We start from the raw sequence: 22,091 nt of genomic DNA on the forward strand, positions 1-22,091 counted from the left end.
GAGACCGTGGAATATTGTTGATGCCTTCCTTTGGGCCACAATGAAGGGGTATTAGGAGATCAGGAGATGAGATCAGAAAAAGGGATTAAATGCATGTTTTGGAGAGATAAGATCATATAAACTGTTGAAGATACAGTGGAAGGGAATCTAAAGAATTAGCATGAATACAAGAAAAGGAGCAACACTTAGCGCTCTTTAAAAACAGTAACAATAAAAAGGTTCTACAGACTTTGAGAAGCAGCTGTTTTATATCTTTTCTGAAGACAGAAGAAAGGGAAAAGTCCATTTTTGTTGTTTGCCAGGGTAATGAAGAAATAGATGCAAGATTTTTCCTTTCTCTGTCTCCGAAACATTTTAAGAATGAGCCTGTTTTCTCTTCATAGCTTAAACATTATGGCATAAAGTGGGTAACTTGTTTAGGTTGTCTATTTCCTGTGGTACCTTTGGTAAAGTTTGAAATAACCATGTCAAATGAGTATTTTAAGAGACATGGTATATTGCTTAAGCTTGATCTCTACAAAGTAAATACAGTTTAAATTGATAATTTAAAAAAATCATTGTTACAAGTACATGGGTTATTCTGATATTTCTTATTGTTGAAGATTTTTAGTGTCTCCTGTATTTTAACAGGTTGCGGTATTTTACAGAGCTAGTCCAAGGCACAAGATGAAAATTATTAAGGTGGGTCTTTAAGATTCACATTGTTTTATCTCTGTCTCCAGAATGCTTCTTGTCTTTTGTTATGCTTCCATTACTAGGAATATTGATGTAACATTACAGTCAGAAGTATTGTGAAGCAAAAGAGATTTTTTTAAGAGCTTTAAATGGGAGCATTAATACTTTAGTTAATAAAGGAAGATGTAGAAGAAAACGTTAATGAAATAGCTGCAACACAACCTTTAAACAATTGAACAGTGTAGATGTATGTTCTGACAGGAGTTCATAGCCAAATCATCCCAGTGTAAATAGCAGTAATTGCCTAGAAACTGAGTAAATACAGCAAGAAAAGGAAATGTTATGAGTGGGAACAGTATTTCAAAGGTTATGGTTATTTATATTAATCAGCTAAATATATACAAAGCAACTGACGTAGTATCCATTAGTTAAAGGGCATAAGTTCTTAATCAGAATAGCCCTCCATTGTATTAGTTCAGAGTTTCTCCACCTTCACAACTATTGACCTTTTGGACTGGATTCTTTGTTTTGAGGGGCTGTCCTGTGCATTGTAGAATGTTTAGCAGCATCCCTGACTCCTACCCTCTATATGCCGGTGGCATTCCCAAAGTCATAATAAAGAATATCTCCAGACATTGTGTAATATGTCCCCTACAAAGCAAAATTGCCCCTGAGAGCCATGGTTTAATTGACTCTAGATCAGACTTTAGACATAGCTCTCACACACAATAGTCTATATTAATAGGAACTTTTTCTAAGCTTTATCTTAAGACCTCCATATGTTGAAGTTTGTTGAAAACTCAGTGGTCCATATTCTCTCCTTTATGATGTGAAAAAAAAAATAGGAGTTGCTTATCCTTTTATCTTTGTGGAAGTAACATTCTTAACAGAATCTCCTTTCTCCCCATTCCAGTCTCTACAAAAGAATGGGTCAGTTGTAGCCATGACGGGAGATGGAGTCAATGATGCAGTTGCTCTGAAGGCTGCAGACATTGGAGTTGCAATGGGTCAGACTGGCACAGATGTTTGCAAAGAGGCAGCAGACATGATCCTTGTGGATGATGATTTCCAAACCATAATGTAAGTTTTGTTCATTGAATGCATATCACAGAATTTTTTCCCATTTTTTTCTGTACCCCATCTCCAGACAGTTCAACTGGAAAAGAATTGGGATAGTCAGTGTATTATGGTGTTCAGAAGTGGATGAACTAAACTGTTGTACTAGAATTAAATAATCTCATTTATGGTCTTTTGTGTGGTTTTGGACAATATTATTTATATGGGATGGAAAAGACATAATAAATGGCAGAGTCATTCATTTAAGAAATATTTACTGAGTGTAGCCAGATGTCACATTTTTTTGGACCACCACAGGAGTCTTACAGCAGTAAACCCTCATGGTGCCTTTATTTAGTTAAATTCAGGCTATCAGAAATATGCATGTCCATAGCCTTAGAGTCAGTGTAAAAATAACCAAGTTTCCATCCATACATATTTCCTTATATCTGTAATTGTCCATGCTGTCAGTGATGTAAGCTACAAATTTAAATAGCTTTGTCTCCTTCAGCCACTGTTTCTAATTGATTTAAGATTCTTCTCTGATACCTGGTCATGTCAGTTGTACAATGTTCTGGTGGGGCAGGGGTCACTTGAATCCTGTTATTAGAGATAACCTGAATCTTCCTTAGTTCAGTGACTCATGCTCATTACATGCCTGGCATGCTTCATTAACCCATGGTGGCGTAAAGTGGAATATGTGGGATCTCAGGACTCAGAACTGCCTTGGTCTTGTAGGCATATAAGTTTTTTTCTTTCCATTCTTAGAATTGTATAGAAATCTTAAAATGAAGGGAAAGTTGTTTAAAAATCACATATTTTCCTAGATTCAACCAAGTAAGAATTTATTTATATTTTTAATTTTTTAAAAGATTTTATTTATTTATTTGAGAGAAGGAGAGAGAGCATGAGCAGCAGGGAGGGGCAGAGGCAGAGGGAGAAGCAGACTCCTTGCCGAGTAAAGAGCCTGCACCAGAACTAAATGAATTTTTGTAAACCATATTCTCTATATAATTCTGTTACAGCACATATCTGGTTATGTGTAGGAGCAATAGACAGCTTAAATTCTAGATTCTTAAGTATCTTATTACCATTTGATTCCTGACATATGTTAATTTAACACTAAACATGCATGCATCTTGTACCTTTAAGAAAAAGAAAATTGGAGGGGTAAATAAGATCATTATTTTAGTATTATAAATGTGTAGTATTATCTCTCATGTAAAAAGACAATGGAAGATTTTAATGTTGAAATATCTTCAAGAATAAGAATTTTAATATAGTGTAATGAAATTAGTTCAGATAGAGCTTCACAGGCTTGACTTTCATTCCATACCAGACTAATGTTTCTTTATTTTTTTTCTAATCTTAATTATATGAAGAAAATAATAGATTCTTTTAGTGATGTATGTGTTATGTCAGTTGGAAATTTGTTTTCAGCATTAGCTCTACAGTGTTATAGGTAGATCTTTGTTTTTGTGTGATAGTATTTCTTACTTAATTTCTTTTTAAATTTCAGGTCTGCAATTGAAGAGGGTAAAGGGATTTATAATAACATTAAAAATTTTGTTAGATTCCAACTGAGCACGTAAGTTTGTAAGAAGTTTGTCACCATAGGTCTTATAGGTAAATAATATGAGAAATAGAATTCAAGCAGAATGCTTAAAAGCTTCTGGGCTCTGGTTCTGAGCATTGTTCTTATGTAAGTTTTCCAAATGAAAATGAATTCTATCCTAAAATTTAAAATGGCATGATAGAGAGATGATGTCTGTATCATTATCAAAATATAAAAATGTTTGTGGATTATTTACTAGCTTCAGGAAGGAGTGTCAGGCTATCAGAAATATGCATGTCCATAGCCTTAGAGTCAGTGTAAAAATAACCAAGATATTAGTGTGTTTCTTTGGTGTCTTTTTCAAAAGTAGAAGGGCTTTTCTGTAGCAAAAAACATTTGCCAAAATATTGTGGAAACTGTTAACAGTTATGGAATAACAGCTATACTGAACTCAGTTTTTAAAATCTTCTTCTGTTTGTTGTTATCCAAACATCTTGGAATCTTTTATTTAAATGTTGTGGATTTATAAAGTTTAACTCTTAGCTTCAAAATGTGCACACAAATGAAGCATAGGATACTCAGAAATACAGATTTTTTTTAAAAGCACAGTAGTAAAATGATATTTTCAAATGCTGAAGAAGTGATATCGTAAAAGTAGTAAGAATTATACTATGCTGACAGATTTTTTTGAATGACTTTTTTTTTTCTGACAGGAGTATAGCAGCATTAACTTTAATCTCATTGGCTACATTAATGAACTTTCCTAATCCTCTCAATGCCATGCAGATTTTATGGATCAATATAATTATGGATGGACCTCCAGCTCAGAGGTAAGAGGTATTTTATGCATGAACTAGTAGAAAGACAAAGAAGGTGTGATATCTTGATGATTTTTAAGATTTCATTCATGGATAGGCACTGGAAATCCATTCATGTAGCAACATGTTTGTTATAAATTGTGTGATTTGTGCATATATCATTTACGCTCTTTGGGTGTTTGTTCATGTGTCACAGATCTGAGCTTTTTTATTAGATGCCCATTCTTAAGTTGAGAATAGAATAGATGTTTAGATGCCCATTCTTAAGTTGAGAATAGTCTTTGTCCTCAAGAAATAAGTTTTTGTTTCTAAGAATGAGATGTGATGGAGAAATCCTGAGTTTAGTTTTATTACCTGGGTTCTATTGTCAATTTTAGAGACTTTGGGAAAGTATTGAAGGATCTAAGTATTTTCTTCGGTAATGGGCCATAGATTCTGCTTTCTAGCAGAAAAAGTAATTGAGTGATACATGTCAGTGGCCGTTATAACAAATCATCCTAGTCAAAACCTCCTTGCATGAAAGGTATTTCAGAGTTTACTCAGTAGCTTAGTATTTCAGGCCATATTTGAAATAAGTAAACTTGTGTGTAAATGAAATTGGACAATTTTTTGAAAATTGAGTGTGAGTCTCCCATCAAACTATGCCAAATAAATAGGAGTAAAAGAGGGAAGAGTGATAAAATCCATGGTTATTTTTTAATAAACCTGAGTAGTTATAGCCAACCTTTTCTTTAGGATTCAGCATTTTGTTTCCATAAAATAGCATTTAATTTCTTGGATAATTGTGGTTAATGAGAGTGTAAAAGTAACAAATCCAAACCTTAAAACTTTAAAGTAATATACTTTTCTATTTGTTTTGAAGCCTTGGAGTAGAGCCGGTGGATAAAGATGTCATTCGTAAGCCTCCACGCAACTGGAAGGACAGCATTTTGACCAAAAACCTGATACTTAAAATACTTGTTTCATCAATAATCATTGTTTGTGGGACTTTGTTTGTCTTCTGGCGGGAGGTATAGTCACTGGATAAGCTGCTTTAATAGCATGCATTCTGTATGACTTAGTTATTTTGGTGTGTTACACAGAAGCTTAGAAAATTAGGAGAGCTCTTTGGAAAATACAATAATAATATTTTAAAATAGTTTAATTTCAGTTTTTATGGGTAAAAGATTTGCTGATTCATTTATTAGAGTAGTTTAAATCTGCAAAGGTATCAGAACAATAAAAATAATATTGGGGGAGAAATTAGAAAATCTGAGTCTGTTGCTGCTTTATTTCATCAGAAAAGAAAGTTGTTTTAACATTCAATATATGGTGTGTGAGAAGATTATTTATTTTTTAAAAATATATATATATATTTTAAGATTTTATTTATTTATTTGTCAGAGAGAGAGAGGAGCGAGAGCGAGCACAAGCAGACAGAGTGGCAGGCAGAGGCAGAGGGAGAAGCAGGCTCCCCACCAAGCAGAGTCCGATGTGGGACTCGATCCCAGGACGCTGGGATCATGACCTGAGCTGAAGGCAGCTGCTTAACCAACTGAGCCACCCAGGCGTCCCGAAGATTGTTTATTTAGATTACAGCTATTCATTAGTGATTTATTTAAATGCATATAGGAAATTTAGGTCGCTTATATTTGTTATGTCTTAGACTAAAGCTGTTTTATTCTGAAGCAATGAAAATATTAACCTTTTATAAGATTGCAGTATTAGTTCATTAAGTTCATCTACTGATAATCATTTATCAAAATCTCTTGACAGCTACGAGACAATGTGATAACCCCTCGAGACACGACAATGACCTTCACATGCTTTGTGTTTTTCGATATGTTCAATGCACTAAGTTCTAGATCCCAGGTATGCTTAGGTGATCTTAGCTGACTGATTCAATTAATACAATCTCTCTGATTATAAATAGGCAAGGATTATGGGGTTTTAGCTTTGCTTGATTTTGTCTTCACAGATTATAGCCCCAGATACAATCTTCCCTATAAACATGTACCTACAAATGTGTCATAATGGAGATAGGGCATTTGGGCAGATAGCCTTACCCATGACCAGAAAAATCCAAGTTAATCACAAGTTTAATCGCCTGGTCTTTCTTCTTTCCATTTTCTTATTATCTGTAGCTTTAAGATAGGTTCAAGTTAATATTATCCGAGAGTATTGGACAGACCTCATGGCTTCTGTTAAGATGGTATTAGTCTTATTTTAGGAGGAAGTATTGTTAGAAGTACAAGAAAAATTTTGTGCATATTAGTGTTTTCTGATTATTTGTCAGTGTGTCAGAGCTTAGGACATTTTAAATTTGCTTTTCTTCCCATGTTGTATCTTAAGGTATGATCGCCTTTTCTTAATTGAAGTGTTTTGATAGAAAATCAATGGGCTGTGGGCTAGTACTAGAGTACTTTTTCAGAGAATAATTGTTCTTGAAAACTAGTTCTATTTTGAGGCCTGACTCTTCATTTCAATTCTAGAGCTCCTTATAAATCCTCAGTTGTATCTGTTACCATTTGGCATGCTGGCACTTTCCAAGTACAATGAATTGTCATTAATTTAGACTAAGTTTTGAAGAAGCTACAATATTTACACACATAACTAGATCTATTCATTAAGAAAGGCTTTTAGATTATGTACTTTAATGGATAGAAATGATTTAGCAAAATAATCATACAAATGAAGTTTCCAATGTTTTGAAATGCTAGTAAGTTTCTTTTCTTTCTGTGGTCTCTTGTTGATGTTATTGTAGCATCCTCTTGCAGAGAAAACTTTCTTGATAGGGAAGGTACTTTAAATTGTACCTTTATGCTATCTGAATTATTCCAAAATAGTAGTCAAACCATTAAGAGATTGTAGGGCATCGCCTAGTTCAGTCCAGTTTATTAAAAATTAGAGATGACTGTGATAATAAAGAAGCTGTTTCAATGACCAAGGAATAATAATTGAACTCTTTGCTCTGTCAACAGACCAAGTCTGTATTTGAGATTGGACTCTGCAGTAATAAAATGTTTTGCTACGCAGTTCTTGGATCCATCATGGGACAATTATTAGTTATTTATTTTCCTCCACTTCAGAAAGTTTTTCAGACCGAGAGCCTAAGTATACTGGGTAAAGAAATGTTATCTTATTATAATTTATATTTTTTATATGAACTATTGTATTTTCTAATGTAAAAACTAATGCAAAAACTGTTGTTCAAAAACTTTTTAAAAAGTGAGATAAAAAAGTGAATTGATTTGAAAAAGGAGTGTGTTCTGGGCTCCTGGGTAGCTCAGTCATTAAGCATCTGCCTTCAATTCAGCTCAGGTCATGATCGCAGGGTCATGGGATCGAGCCCCCGCATTAGGTTTCCTGCTTGGCCGGAAGCCTGCTTCTCCCTCTCCCACTCCCCCTGCTTGTGTTTCCTCTCTCTTTATGTCTCTCTCTGTCAAATAAACAAAATCTTTTAAAAAAAACCAAACAAACAGGACTGTGTTTAGTTTTTTCATTTGGAGAAGTTTGTGGGGAGGGCACTTGCCTAACTCTAGGCTTTAAAATTTTTTGTGATTTTTTTTTTTTTTTTTCTTGCTTATCAGTTGTCAAATTGTAGTTGCTGAATCTGAACTACAGCAAATGAAAAGTTGTTTTAGAGCAATTGTAGTTTATAACTTTTTAATCTTACATGAAGAAAAACCTAGATTTGGGCTTACTGAAAACCAGGTTGCTCTTCTTAAAAGTTACAATTTCAGTAAACAAATATTTCACTATTCTTACTTGCTAATTTGTGCATTCTTGTTTTACAAAATAACAGCCTGACCCTAAAAGCAGAAAATTTTATTAAGATTATATGGAAGGTAGACATTATTCTTTCACATACTATATATTAAATGTATTATGATATAGTACGTTTAAAAATAATTTTCCTGTGTAAGGGTGAGGATTCATGTGTTTTGTGATTAATGCTACTTTTAATTCTTGTGTTTTTAAGTTAATTGGGGGTATTTATGAAAATAAGGTATGCAGCCTCACTGTATTTTATGCTATAAGTTACAATTTACCTTAAGGTTGAAATAGTTTAATTTCAATTTTTTAATTTCATATTTACACTTGTTCCTCATATTAAAAAGTGGGGTCTTAAGGAAACAGCTGCAGTTTTTTAAGCAATGAGTAAGAATGGAATAGTGTGGATACTATTATAAGACATCATCTTAATTTATTTCTTTAAAAAAATTTTTTTTTAATTTTATTTTTTCAGTGTTCCAAGAGTCATTGTTTATGTATTACAGCCAGTGCTCCGTGCAATATGTGCCCTCCTTAATACCCACCACCAGGCTCACCTAACCTCCCCCCACAAAACCCTCAGTTTATTTCATAGATTCCAGAGTCTCTCATGGTTTGTCTCCCTGTCCGATTTCCCCCAATTCACTTTTCCTTATTTTTAAATCTTTAAAAAAGATTTTATTTATTTATTTGAGAGAGAGAAAGCATGTACACAAGTGAAGGAAGGGGCAAAGGGAGAGAATATCCAAGCTGACTCCAACTGAGTGTGGAGCCCAATATGGGGCTCAATTTCATGACCTATGAGATCAGGACCTGAGCTGAAACCAAGAATTGAATGCTTAACTGACTGAGCCCACCCAGGTGCCCCAAAGACATGGTCTATGAATGGTAAGTTCTTCTAGGCTCTTGAATGGAATGGATAGAAGTTCCTAAATAATCTTTAGATAGGCAGTTTTCAATCAAATTAAAATTGAAAAGGCTGTGTGATCTATTAAATAGAGAACTCCACTTGTTTGTGTTGCCATTAATGATTATGGTTACAAGGCTATGATTACAAGGTTATGTTCTAGTTCTCTGGCTGCTGCCTTTCCTAGCTATATCGCTTCAGATAAGTCATTTTTGAGCCTTACTTTCCTCTTCTTCTTCCCTTTTTTTTTTTTTTTTGGTGGGTAGCAAAGCAAAGTTTATTGAGCCATAGTATAAAGCTCCTGAAGAGGGAGGGGACCTGAGAGGGTTGCCCCTGATTTTCCTGTTTTTAAACTGAGGCTGATTGTATGTACCTCCTAGAATGGTTGTAAAGCAGAGTATTTTAAAAGCTCTGTTAACAATGCTAGAAAAGCTATTTAAGCCTTGCAGCTGTTTCAAAGAATTGTAAAATGCAACTTATTTTCTCTTGCAGATCTGCTGTTTCTTGTGGGTCTCACCTCCTCAGTGTGCATAGTAGCGGAAATTATAAAGAAGGTTGAGAGGAGCAGGGAAAAGATCCAGAAGCATGTTAGTTCGACATCGTCGTCGTCTTTTCTTGAAGTATGATGCATATTGCATTCTTTTATTTGCAAACTAGGAATTGCAGTCTGAGGATCATTTAGAAGGGCAAGTTCAAGAGGATAATGAAGATTTGAGAACTTTTTAACTTTTCATTGACTAAAAATGAGTGTTATGTTAAAGACTTGATTTGAGACTTTAACCTGCTGGCAGTCCCAAATGAAATTATGCAACTTTGATAACATATTTCTTGATTTAAATTGGCTTTTGCAATTGAGTGGAACTTTATAAAGCATATGGGCAGTTATTTAATTAAAAAAAAAAAAAAGGCAAAACCTGAACCACCTTCTGCACTTAAAGAGGTCTAACAGTACAAATACACTATCTATCTTAGATAGATATAAATTTTTTTTTAATTTTTAAATATTGTACTATTTATGGTGGTGGGGCTTTCTTACTAATATACAGATAAATGAAATCATTTCAAAGGCATTCTATTGGTTTAGAAGTTGATTCCCAGGAATGCCGTATTTCAGCTACTGTATTTCCTTTTTCCTGCAATGTAAGCAGCTCAGACACCTTGTGTTACTGTTTTTGTATCAAGTTTTTTGCACAGGATGTGACCACTGTCAGATCACTGTTCTTTTCTTTCTTTTTGTGATTGAAAAGCCTATACTGCAATTTGAAGTAAATGTTTGCTTTTCTTAGTAAATGGTTGCTTTTTTTTTTTTTTTAAGTTATGAGTGTGGTCTAGCAATATTAATACAGGGTCATCAAGTGGCATTCTAGGTAGAGTAGCTTTGTTTGTAATTAACAGTTAGTTATAGAATCAAAAGCATTTAAGGGTGATTGGGCTGAAATTTATGATAGATTATATGAATATGTTAATGCTTCTTTTTTTGAGTTAAATATAAATATATACTTTGTCAAGTATCATTTTGTCATCCCCTAAATATAATTCCAGGTACCTCACCTGAACAATTGAATTTTATTTTTCTTAATGTCTTTCTTTGTATATTTTTAAGCATTTTTCTTAGGAAGTATAGAATGCTATACTTAATTTTAAAAGCCCCAAATTCAGAGAGATGGTTTATGAACCAGGGTATACGGGAAGACTTGGTGCTGGCCTTGCTCTTTGAGTATCTGCATCTTTTCTGGCTTAGATTGCAGCACTACCCTGACCCTGTTCCTTCAGACTTGCACCATTTGTTCTCTGCCTTCCTTCGGTTGCATTGGGCATCGCTAGAGAAAAAGCTGGATTTACTCTTATAGTGCCATCTGTTTTTATAATAGCTTGGTGAGGTGTAGGTAATTTTTTTCTTTTTTTCCGTGGTGGCAAATTTGGGCCAGAAATTCAAAATTAGAAATCCATTTTCCTATTGAACATTTCTCTCTGACACAGAAATGGGTTTTAAATTCTTACATGTTTAATTCTTTTTGAAATTCATTAGTTTTGTATTTTGTAATTATTCTTCATTTTTTAAACTGTCAGCGTAAACCACTCGCTAGTTTTTATCAATATTAACCTGCCAGTGTTAGCACTGAAATACTGTTATTAATGATAGGAAAAATATCTATTCTTTGAGTCCTTGTGATTGAAACAGTTAAGTATTAGGAGCCAAGATGTCTGAAATTCATTCTCCTTTACCCTTTAAGGCTCAATAGTCACATGTACATTTTTCTCATTAGTTAGAACATAGAAATCATTGTCTAGTCACTTCATCTTTAATGACGTGATGTCTCATACCTAAATTTTGTATGATTTTTTTTTCTCTGTTACAAAGATTTGAAATATGTTATTATGCATATCAATCTTTTGCTTTCCATTTTAGGTTCAGACTATGACTTATATGAAATAAATGTGCCTATCCTTTCATTCGGTTTTTGAACCAAAAGAAAAAAAATGATTTCTTTTCATAAGTTAATGACTTTCCAGTCGGAACTGTTAACATTAAAATCTTATGGATGTAGAAGATAACCAAAATTAGGCAGTACTCATAGTGCATAGAATCTGTGATTTAAAAAGAAGTGAAATGTACAGTACAAATGTACTATATCCAGGTTTCAATTTTCTGTAGTGTAACAACAAATTAGAATATATTTGTATATATATCTTCCATAGTATATCTCACCCAAATTAGTATAGTATAGATAATTTAAATGTGCTTGTATCTAAATGTAAAATTTTTGCCTCATTTCCTAGCCCTAGGACTTGCAGAGTCCTTAATAATACTAACTTACTTGATTTTTCCCTGTTAGACTACCTCCTGAAGTTATTTGGTCCCAAAGTGATTAAATATCTGGGAAGAAAAGAAAGGAACTTGAAATAATTCACATAGGTAGATAATTCCCAGCTGCAGAGAAACAGGGCTTAACATGTTTTCTCACATTTGTACTGAGCATAGCATGACCTCGACGTGAAACAAAGTGAAACCAGTTAACCTAAAATCCTCCCCCTTCAGGATACAGGCTTTATTTAATAGCACTAACCACACTCAGAACGTTAAAACACATTTTTTATATTTTATACCCATGCAAGGTACATATTTCATATTGGTAGTCTTTCTGAAATCACTAAGTTTTAATCTCTTTTATATAGGACATGCATGAGTATTGGCCATACTCAAAATAGTTTCTCAGTGAAAAGAATTAGTGTCAAACAATATCATATTCAAGAACCTTAATTAACTTTGGCAGTTCATGTGCATTGTGTGTGACTCAAGCAAAAACTTAGATGGATGAATTATCATTTCAGTAAACGTTTACTTAGTGCCTAGAGTTTGCTAAGAATAAAAATGTGATAGGATCCTAGTCCTTCAAGATCTCATGGACAGGGTTGGCAGGGCATGCAACTGTTAACAAGCTATTTCATGAAAGTTAGTAGTGGTCTTGCACATTTATTTTAAAAATACACATACATTAAGATGAATTCAGCACACATTTTACTGACGTTTCCCTTTACATTGGCATTTGGAAATCTTTGAAATGCCTTGTTAGACTAAGTTACAGTCCAAATAGCTGATTTGCATACGGAAATGTGGTGTGGGTAAATATTCTAACTGGTATGTCACTGGATAAGCTGATTATCCCCATAATTAGCTTCCTTGAGCTCAGAATTTAGTATGACTATGAACTCTTTTTTATAGTTTTTTTTTAAAGATTTTATTTATTTATTTGACAGAGATTACAAGTAGGCAGAGAGAGAGCGGGGGAAGGAAGCAGGCTCCTTGCTGAGGATAGAGTCCAATGTGGGACTCGATTCCAGGACCCTGGGATCATGACCTGAGCCGAAGGCAGAGGCTTTAACCCCCTGAGCCACCCAGGCACCCTGACCATTAACTCTTGTTAGACAACCTTATTTTCAGTTTTGGTTTTCAGAGTTGGTTGTTGTTGATAATGGAGAATGGCTATAACCAGTCCTTGATATTAATGTAGATATAATAGACTATATATATTGTTTAGATTTAGTTGTCGAAAGAATTAAGAGATAGTATCTTGCCTTTGTGGGGAGTTCTCCGTCTTAACCCTGGAGACCAGTATGAGATACATTTGGCACAGTGGAAAATGCTGCCCCAGATATTATCACAGCTAACGGAGAGAAACAACTTCATAGGAGGAGGTTGTCAAAGAAATTTCCTAGAACTAGTAGTATCTGAATCAAACCTTAAATTAGGACTCTCCAGCCTAGAAGCAGCAGAATAACTTCTACAGAGGTATTGATGGAGGGCTCAAAGGAACAGGTGAAAACCACAAGGTGTTTGGGGGCAGTTAAGACAAGAGGTATATAATGTTAGGGGTTGGATAGATAGGAGCCGAGTGGTGAAGGTAAAAACATTTGAGTGGTGGCATACTGGAAGATTTCAGGAGTGTGATATGAGTTTGGATTTTTGTCTTAAAATAACACTAATGGAAGCATGGAGGGTGGATTGTAAGGATAAAACAGGGAGACTGATGAAGAGAATTGTAAAAGATTAAGTGGTAGAGGGACAAACTGAGCTGTAGCAGTCAGTATGGGAATAAAGGTATATTATTATCTGTCTTCTAAGAGATGGTATTGACATGACCAGATGGGGGGAAAGAAACATGTGGAAATTCCCTGGCTTTTTGGACTTTCTGGCTTGGATAGTAGAGCTGTTTGGAGAATCACCGAAGCTGAGCAGCCTTTAATGGGACTACAAGTCAATTTGAATGGAAGTTTGTAGTATCCTTGAGATTTCCCAGTGGACATGTTAGAAGAGGTTTTAGCTCAATATGATTTAAAGTCATGGCTGACAAAGAATAATGTAGGAAAATAATTTCTTATTACAGGTATTACCTATATTCTTTTGCTAAAAAATAAAGCAATAAATGAATGTAAACTTGGCTTTGACAGAATAAAATTTTTTTGAAAGTAGTTTTTTTTTTTTTTAGTAAAGTAATGTAAGATTCAGTAAACAAATTCAAAATGCAAGGGGAAAAGATAGGAATATTTCAGCTTCCTCTGTTATAGAGCTTTCAGAATGAACTTGTTATTAAGATTACTGATGGGAAGACCCTGATCTGAATTATTGGGAATGCATCTTTTTGATGTTTGCAATAAGATACTCTTAAGGGGTGAGAGAATATAAGCAAAGAAATGCATAGCTTAGATTGAAGTTTTGCTGTGTATGAAAACATACTCAGTGAATGGCATTAAGGCTGGAAAATCGTAGATGCTTGCCCTGAGAAATTTATGGCAAGAGAATTGAAAACAATGTTTTGTTTTTCTTTTCCATTTTAGTTGTAATTCTTTCTTGTATCTTTCCAGCCTTGTATCCCACACAGTGTTCTAACACAGTCCACTTATCAGTCTTTTTGGATGGTATTTCTTCATCTTGAAAACCTTTTTCCTCTGCCTCAATTTTAAGAATTGGAATTTTTACCTGTTCTTCAAAACCCAGCTGAAGAGCCAACCAGCATGGCCTTTACTATAACGATGTGTGTGTGTGTGTGTGTGTGTGTGTGTGACAGTTTCTTATACATACTCTAAAGAATAAATCCATCTGTAAGTTTGGGCATAAAGTTGTGGGATTTTTTTTTTTTTTTTTTTTTTTAAAGAAAACAGAAACTTAAGTCCAAGCCACTACCTTAATCAATCTAGAGAGAAATTTGGTATAATCTTTTCCTTTTATTCAAAATAAGTTTAAGTGGTGAAATTTGGAGATGAAAGTGAAAAATCTTTGAGCCATTAGTTTTGATCTTTATAAATTCTTTTCTAATCTAAACCTGCTGTTGTTCCTATGTCCTCATGAGTATGGTAACTGCCTGCTTTGTCCAGCTGCCCTGGGTAGACCGTGTTTCATGTACAGGCGGATCACTGTACACACCTGACTTTGCCATTCCTTTCCCCTTTTGTTGACATGTAAACAAACTGACAGATATTTTGGGCAAAGGCCCACATTTCTATGCCCGTCCCATGGCTGTTAGTCCTGGCAGAACTGCTTTCATATCTAAATCAAGGTTGCCCGTCACCATTATTTCTTCAGCAATAATTGCATTGTTCTACTTAGTAACCCTCTGAGTAGAATTCACATCTCACAGTCTTCACAAAGCACATTGTGCCAGATTGGGTAAATGGTTCTGCATGAACTTAGAGGTCCATTTTGGGTTCAGAGTATTTCCAGATTTTGAACTCTAAACAAAATGTGTTTCCTAATACAGCTCTCTCTCTCTCTCTCTCTTTTTTTAAAGATTTTGTTACTTGGCAGAGACACAGTGAAAGAGGGAACACAAGCAGGGGGAGTGGGGAGTGGAGAGGGAGAAGCAGGCTTCCCGGGGAGCAGGAAGCCTGATGCAGGGCTCGATCCCAGGACCCTGGGATCATAACCTGAGACGAAGGCAGACGCTTAATGACTGAGCCACCCAGGCACCCCTCTTTCTCTCTTTTTAAAATACTAATCCACTCAACTATATTAAAAATTTTTCTAGTAAGGCCTTCCTTATGATAAGTATGCTAAAGTTCCTGTTAGTTGAGGAGTAAGAGTTTGGTGCCATCTTATGGTCATAAAGAAAATCCTGAAATACCTTGAGCATGTGCTCTCTTTTTATCACATCTGCATCAGCAAAAGCACAATATGAAACAACTTATGTGAGTCTTCTAAAATATTATCTTTGGAGCCATTTATAGCAGGCCCCAACCAAATAGATGATTGTAAAAAATGTTCACTCGATAGGAGAGACATGACAAACTTTTACAATTTTAAGGAGTTACAAACGAATATGTTTTCATGTTTCTCACATGAATATGTGAGCATATTCTCACATGAATATGGTTATCTAATAGGATTGCATTAGAATTTATGACTCTATATATGGAGCAGGTCTGGATGGCCCATGAATGAGCTAGATGTGTTGCAAATAAGTGAAACAGTTTATTTTAATACTTCCCTAAGTCGCCCACATGGGATTTTGATTTAGTTTTGGTGTTGATAAACTAAATCAGTCTGCTGCTGAATTTGTAACTAAAGTTATATTGGAAAACAGTTATGTACATTAATATATGTAGTATTTTTCACTGCTTCATGCTACAACAGAAATGAGTAGTTGCAACAGACCATATGGCTCACTAACCTAAAGTATTTACTTTCTGGCTGTTTACAGAATAAAGGTTGCCCACTCATATAGAAATTCAAAAAGAGGAAAATTGGCCAATGGATGGCATTCAGTGGACTAGAAAGGAAGGGACATCATTTTTCTCTACCTTCCAATCTCCCAGCAGGTTGTTACCTGGGATGGATGCACTTGATACCACATTTAATGTCAGTGACTCCTCTAATTCTCCACTAGGAAGGAAGTCAGAGAGTCTTAGTCTATTCTCAGAACATCAACATCAACAGCTGTTATCAGCCCCAGCTCATCACCAAGGCTCCTTGTTCTTACAGTGAATGGGTAGAGTGTTCAGATCTGTTGTCCCATCTGAGTTGTGCTCCTCATTAAAGACACATGAGAAGTGTGGCCTTCCCTCTTATTGGTTGTTTCTTCCTAACACAAACACAGAAGCAAGTTTAATTTGAGTAGGCTTATTTATATTATAAATATATAGGGAAAACAAAGTTTAGTAATAGTAGAAATCAAAACACCCTGTCAACACAGTCTTAGGGGAAAATGTACTCTTGTATTTTCTCAGAACAGAATGTTCCAAACCAAAATACATTTGCATAGTATTTATCATATTTCTAAGGTAAATTTATGATACTATTTCTTAGTAGATTGCTCTGATGGTCCACCTTTGGCTATCAGACTTATCACTTATGAAATAGATTATGGTTATTATTATAAGAGGGTCAGTTTCTTTAGTTTGTCTTTTAAGAAACAGTTCGCGAGGTACCCGTGTGTCTCGGTTGGTTAAGCGTCCGCTCTTGGTTTTGGCCCAGGTCGTGATCTCAGGGTTATGAGGTTGAGCCACATGTTAGGCTCCATGCTCAGTGCAGAGTCTGCTTGAGATTCTCTATCTCTTCCTCTGCCCCTCACTTCGTGCTCATTTGTTCTTGCTTGCTCTCTCTTTCAAATAAATAAAATCTTTTTTAAAAAAACCAGTTTCTATACATCATAAAGCTTGAGGGACTACAGTACTTTGTGATTGGAAACTTGGGCTTATTGATGTTACCATTGTCAGATTTCAACAACAAAGGCCCCCCTACCTACTGTTTTTACCTCTTATTTTCCATAGTTCTTGTGACAAGACAAGGGAACATCAGAAGCTTGCTCTCTTGATGCCATCCTTCCTAGAGGCATCAACTACTACCTCTCTGATTATGAAATAGTACAGCGTACTTATTGGAGAGGTTTTTAAATAGAGGAAGAGGAAAACATTTTATAATCTCAACACCCGAAATAACCTAGGCTTCAGACAGATGTTTTCACTTAAGTGCCTAAAAGGTATTTCTAACTTAACATATCCACAACAGAACCCCTAGATCCCCCAACTTCCCAACTACACCTCATAGTACGCAAATGAGTGACAACTGTATAGGAAATCCTATTAGGAATCCTAATTCCTGCCAGTATTTTATAAAGGCATAAAAATGCTGTATAACCATAGCAATTTTAGCAATAATTTATAGCAGTTCTCAATGGCACATTTACAAACACCATTTTTTCAGATATAATAAGTATTTACTCAAAAAAAAGCTGACAGTTCAGAGAAAGTTCTTTTAAAGCTGGATTAGTCTACATAGCTCCCCCCATCATGAAATACAGTTTGTTGTTGTGTACCCATGTTAGGAAGCATTGGGATAATGGAAAGTAGACTTTCTGTTTTTCGTGTCAACATCCTTTTATTTATTCTCCCATAATGTGTAATACAAATGAATCAGGAAAATATGAGGAGAGTAATGTTCAGATAGACACATGGCAGTTTTTCAAGAAGAAACAGCACCTCAGTTAATCCTCCAAAAGCACCAATTACATTAAAAAACATAGAAAAGTTTTCCTAATCTTGTATGCTAGCTCACATGATGGCATAATTTTTTCATAAATGGTTTAGTCTTATAAACGATCAAAAACCCAATGTTGATACACTCTTATCAGCTTTTTTTTTTTTAACGAAAACATTCGTAGGTGTTCCCTGATCCTGATGACAATGAGTTATATTGTACACAGAAATCTCCCAAGTGTCTCCATAGTCATAATGAGAAAATTAATTAAAAATACATATGTATACATGTGTATGTATAGGGGTGTACATGTACACATATTTATATACATAAATATATAAATATTGAAAGATTTTGCTATTAACCAGATACATCAGATGTTACCAAGACTAGTTTGAGTAAAAGTGATTGCATGTGCATTGCCACATTTGTGTGAAATTTGATTTTTCTCCCTGAAAACTGTATCCAGTGAAACAAGCTGGAAATGCTTTTTCCATATATTACCTTATCCATCTGTTTCTCCCATTTTAACAGACTGGTACATGGCCTGGTGCAGTCATGCTTTTGAATGTTTAAAAACATTCTTCCTCAGCATGAGGTCCTCATCTTAGGATTTTTATAGTTGGATGAACTTGAGTTTTAGTGAATTTCAGACCTGGAAAGAAATGGCAAAGCAGCTCACCATACATGGTTCAGAAAGCTGTTGCTGAAAGTGGGGAGGCATCTTTTTAATACATCTTCCCCAAATAAGTAGTATTTAATTTCAAATTGATACCAGGTGCAGAATCATTTTCAGTTGTCTTGACTGAAGTGCATCAATGTATGTAAGACCTTAATGCGATATATACCAAGTACCCTATATCCACCTCACTAAAAAATAAAAGGTCAGGATGTTTGGAGTCAGGTACTCGGGAGAGTTGTCCTTTTACAGAAGTGAAATTGTTTCTGCTCACTTTCTCGGTGCTGCTCTAGGTTCACGGAGTGCCTGCTGGCTAAATAACATGTGCTACAGAGTGCTAACCAGGGAACTCTGGAAATCTCACCAAGGGGAAAAACTCGCTTTGGCCTCCTTAGGATTAGGGGTAAGGCTAGGATATAACCCTGGTAGTTGCCTGGTAGTTGTCCTCCCATTAGCCATATTTGATAATGTTGATTTCCTTGCCTCTGCAAAATTTCTGCCATTAGCTCTGGAAGCTGCTGGTGTCATGGTGCTTTAATCTTTCTGCTCAACCCCCTCTCACTCTTTCTCAGATCCTTCACTTTGCTCTTGGTCTTCTTGTGTGGATGCCACAATAATGGCTGGCATTTCTCACATGTTTCTAGTGCCAGGCACTGGGTGAAGTAACTTAAAAGTATATGTCATTTTGTCTTTAACAATTTGAACTATTTCAATTCCCGTTTTACAGATAGGGTAACTGAGGCATCATCATTAATTCATTTATACACAAAAGAAGAAAAGATAATTCTAAGACCTTTCTATTAAGGTCTTTATCTTTTTTTGTTTGTTTTGTTTTCTTTAAGATTTTATTTGTTTGTCGAGAGAATGAGAGCAAGCACAAGCAGGGAGAGCAGCAGAGGGAGAAGCAGGCTCCCTGCTTGAGCGAAGAGCCTGATGCAGGACTCCATCCCCAGGACCCTGGGATCATGACCTGATGCTTAATGCACTGAGCCACACAGGTGCCCCAATTTATTGTTAAAAAAAAAAAACAACTGTCCAGAGTCCCTTTGGTACTTGAAACTAATTGAAGACTTACATTTGCAAAGCCTCAGGTAGGCTTTCATTAGCTAGAATTGAATCAGAAAGAGCAAGACCTAAAGGCTTGATTAAAAACGGGAAACAAATTTTCCAAATAGAATATGGAGTGTGTAACATTCTTCTATAGAGGTGTTTCCATTTCCCCTATATCTCATCTGAATTACATTGCTATCTCTTAAAGCCAAATCTTGTGATTTAACCTGTCCTCAGCCTCGTGACTGCTGTCACTTTATTGTAGCGTTCAGTCTGCTCCTTGCTATTTTGTGGCTGAGAGATTGCTTCATAAAATATTATTTCGTTGTGTTTTGTCTCCCCCAAGTAGCTTATACGATTTGGAGGTTCAGGTACTATGTTGTATTTCTTTGGTAAACCCCTCAGATACCTTGTGGAGTGCTTATGATCTCTGATTTATACATCTAGGAGAAGATCTATAGTGTGGTGGGGTAATTCCTTAATTATCAGAGTAAGAGTTAATGGATATTATTAGATTTTAACTGCTTCACTGCAAGGTAGTAAATTCATTTCAAGTGAATGGCCCTGATTGCAGTGGTTAGAGAAGGGAACCTGATCTCAGTGTCTACTGAAGGAGGGCCCCTTTGCTTGAAAAACTTTTAATGACAGAGATGAGTGATATAATTCAGTTGACTTTTAATTAAACTCTAGCCCATATACTCTTCAGATTGGGGTCTACTATACCAGTTGCCAAGGTGGAAATAGAAATGGTTTTTCATGTAAGGTTGGTGGTTTGTAAAAACGATGTTGATGATAAAGCCCAGAAATAGGACATTCATACTGGTATAATTTCCAGATTGGCTCCCAAATGTAGGAATTAAGAGAAAGAGAATTTGGGGTGCCTGGGTGGCTCAGTGGATTAGGCCGCTGCCTTCGGCTCAGGTCATGATCTCGAGATCCTAGGATCGAGTCCCGCATCGGGCTCTCTGCTCGGCAGGGAGCCTGCTTCCCTCTCTCTCTCTGCCTACTGTGATCTCGCTCTGTCAAATAAATAAATAAAATCTTTAAAAAAAAAAAAAAGAAAAAGAATTTTGATATAACAGTGGACTGAATGTGCTTGTGCTTGTAGTCCCCTTTAGGTCTACTGTTTTCTGGAAAAACACATATCAAAAATAGAGCATGTGAGTGTTTTTGATTCTTCTATGAATAACGATCTCTTCAGAAACATAAAAAGAACTAGTACAGAGCCACATGCACTCATCCTAAAATTAAACAATACCTAATTTTAAGAACTTTTTATTTGAAACAGAAACCAGTCTTTAGGGCTGAAAACTTTAGGAACAAGTAGGATTGTGCTTTTTGCCAGTCAACACTTGGAAGGTGTATATGAAACACTGGCTGATGCTGGGCTTACTCCTTTAAGAGTATACTTCTCACTAGGAAGGTGGAAAGACTTGTTGGCCAGATGTTAGAAACCAAACATAGGCCTGTTCAAAATGGTAGCTTAAAACCATGTTTAGGGTTCTCACTGAGGGAATATACCAGTAAGAAGAGTACAGAAGAAAGGAAGAACACCACTTGAATGAATGCAAATAAAGGTTGGGAATCTACCTCCAGATCTCTAGATCTTGCCCAATTGGATTCATTCCACTTGCTTACTTTCAAGTTCTTTATTTGGAACTGGCCAGCACCTTCACAATTCTATTGTTATTTATAATTTTAGCAGCCTCTAGTTAATGTTCCAGAGCAGTGCCTTTCAAAGTCTTTTGACTGCAATCCACAGTAAGAAGTACATTTTGCATAACTATTGAATATATGATATGCATGTCTGATGATCTCCACTTAAAAAAATGCTTGTTGTGACTCATTAATTTCAGATCCCATTAATGGGTTAGTACCTGCAGTAGAACAAATGGCCTGAGATTCTGGTATTGCTGCATATATCACTAATCTTTTAATTTCTTCATAGCGTTTCCTCTTTCTCTTCTAGATCTAAGAGCTCAGGATGCTATTTCTTAATTTGCTGGAGACATTACAGTTTCAACTTCTCCTTTAAAACCTGGAGCATGTAAATTGTTCCTAAGCCTGCCATGGTCTCATTTTCCTAGTACTTAAAGGTGTTTACTTTGTGTCTGGCACCCTCACTTTTCTAAGGCCTCAGACCTTTCAGAATAAACGATGAAGAGGAAGCAGTTGAAAGAAAAAAAAAATGTTTTGAAATAATAACCCCACTTCCACTTATAGGAAATAACTGAAGTAGGAATTCTGTTATTTTTGGAAACCTAGCTGGATGAATTGCTGCAGTGGAAAGGTTATAGACTTATTATTTAACTTCCTGAAATGGAACATAAGTAGTACAAACATGCTTTCAAATGTGTTTAAGAAAATACATAAGTTTCTTAAATCAGGTTGTGTTTATTAAAAGCAGAATACAAAATACCTTGGGATTCAAAGGTTGCCTCTTACAAAATTTATTCCCTAACAGATTCTGAATAAAACAGTTAATCATTTTAAGGGAGGTAACAAAAATTTTAACAATGATACATCTGGTTGCAGGCTGAGTTTATTCAAGCTCTGAGACCTCAATTTGTTCCTCCAAATTTTCCGCCATTAATAGCCCAAAACGATTGCTTCCCTCATAACAGCAT

At 35.4% G+C, this 22,091-nt stretch overlaps 1 protein-coding gene across 5 annotated transcripts in view; it reads left to right on the forward strand.

Annotated features, from left to right (window-relative positions):
• The window catches only part of ATP2C1 (ATPase secretory pathway Ca2+ transporting 1), a 169,710-nt gene that overhangs the window by 144,704 nt on the left and 2,915 nt on the right, over positions 1–22,091 (forward strand). For 4 of the 5 annotated variants that reach the window (XM_059162586.1, XM_059162585.1, XM_059162589.1 and 1 more), the window contains 8 exons: positions 631–681; positions 1,589–1,755; positions 3,251–3,319; positions 4,000–4,116; positions 4,967–5,114; positions 5,860–5,955; positions 7,065–7,206; positions 9,257–9,384. In XM_059162586.1, coding sequence (XP_059018569.1) covers positions 631–681; positions 1,589–1,755; positions 3,251–3,319; positions 4,000–4,116; positions 4,967–5,114; positions 5,860–5,955; positions 7,065–7,206; positions 9,257–9,384 — 918 coding nt within the window. Of the gene's footprint in view, positions 1–630; positions 682–1,588; positions 1,756–3,250; positions 3,320–3,999; positions 4,117–4,966; positions 5,115–5,859; positions 5,956–7,064; positions 7,207–9,256; positions 11,219–22,091 lie in introns of those variants that run through there. The other variant, XM_059162587.1, reaches the window with a different exon arrangement.

This window comes from Mustela lutreola, chromosome 2 (assembly GCF_030435805.1).
Source record: "Mustela lutreola isolate mMusLut2 chromosome 2, mMusLut2.pri, whole genome shotgun sequence".
Taxonomy (NCBI): domain Eukaryota; kingdom Metazoa; phylum Chordata; class Mammalia; order Carnivora; family Mustelidae; genus Mustela; species Mustela lutreola.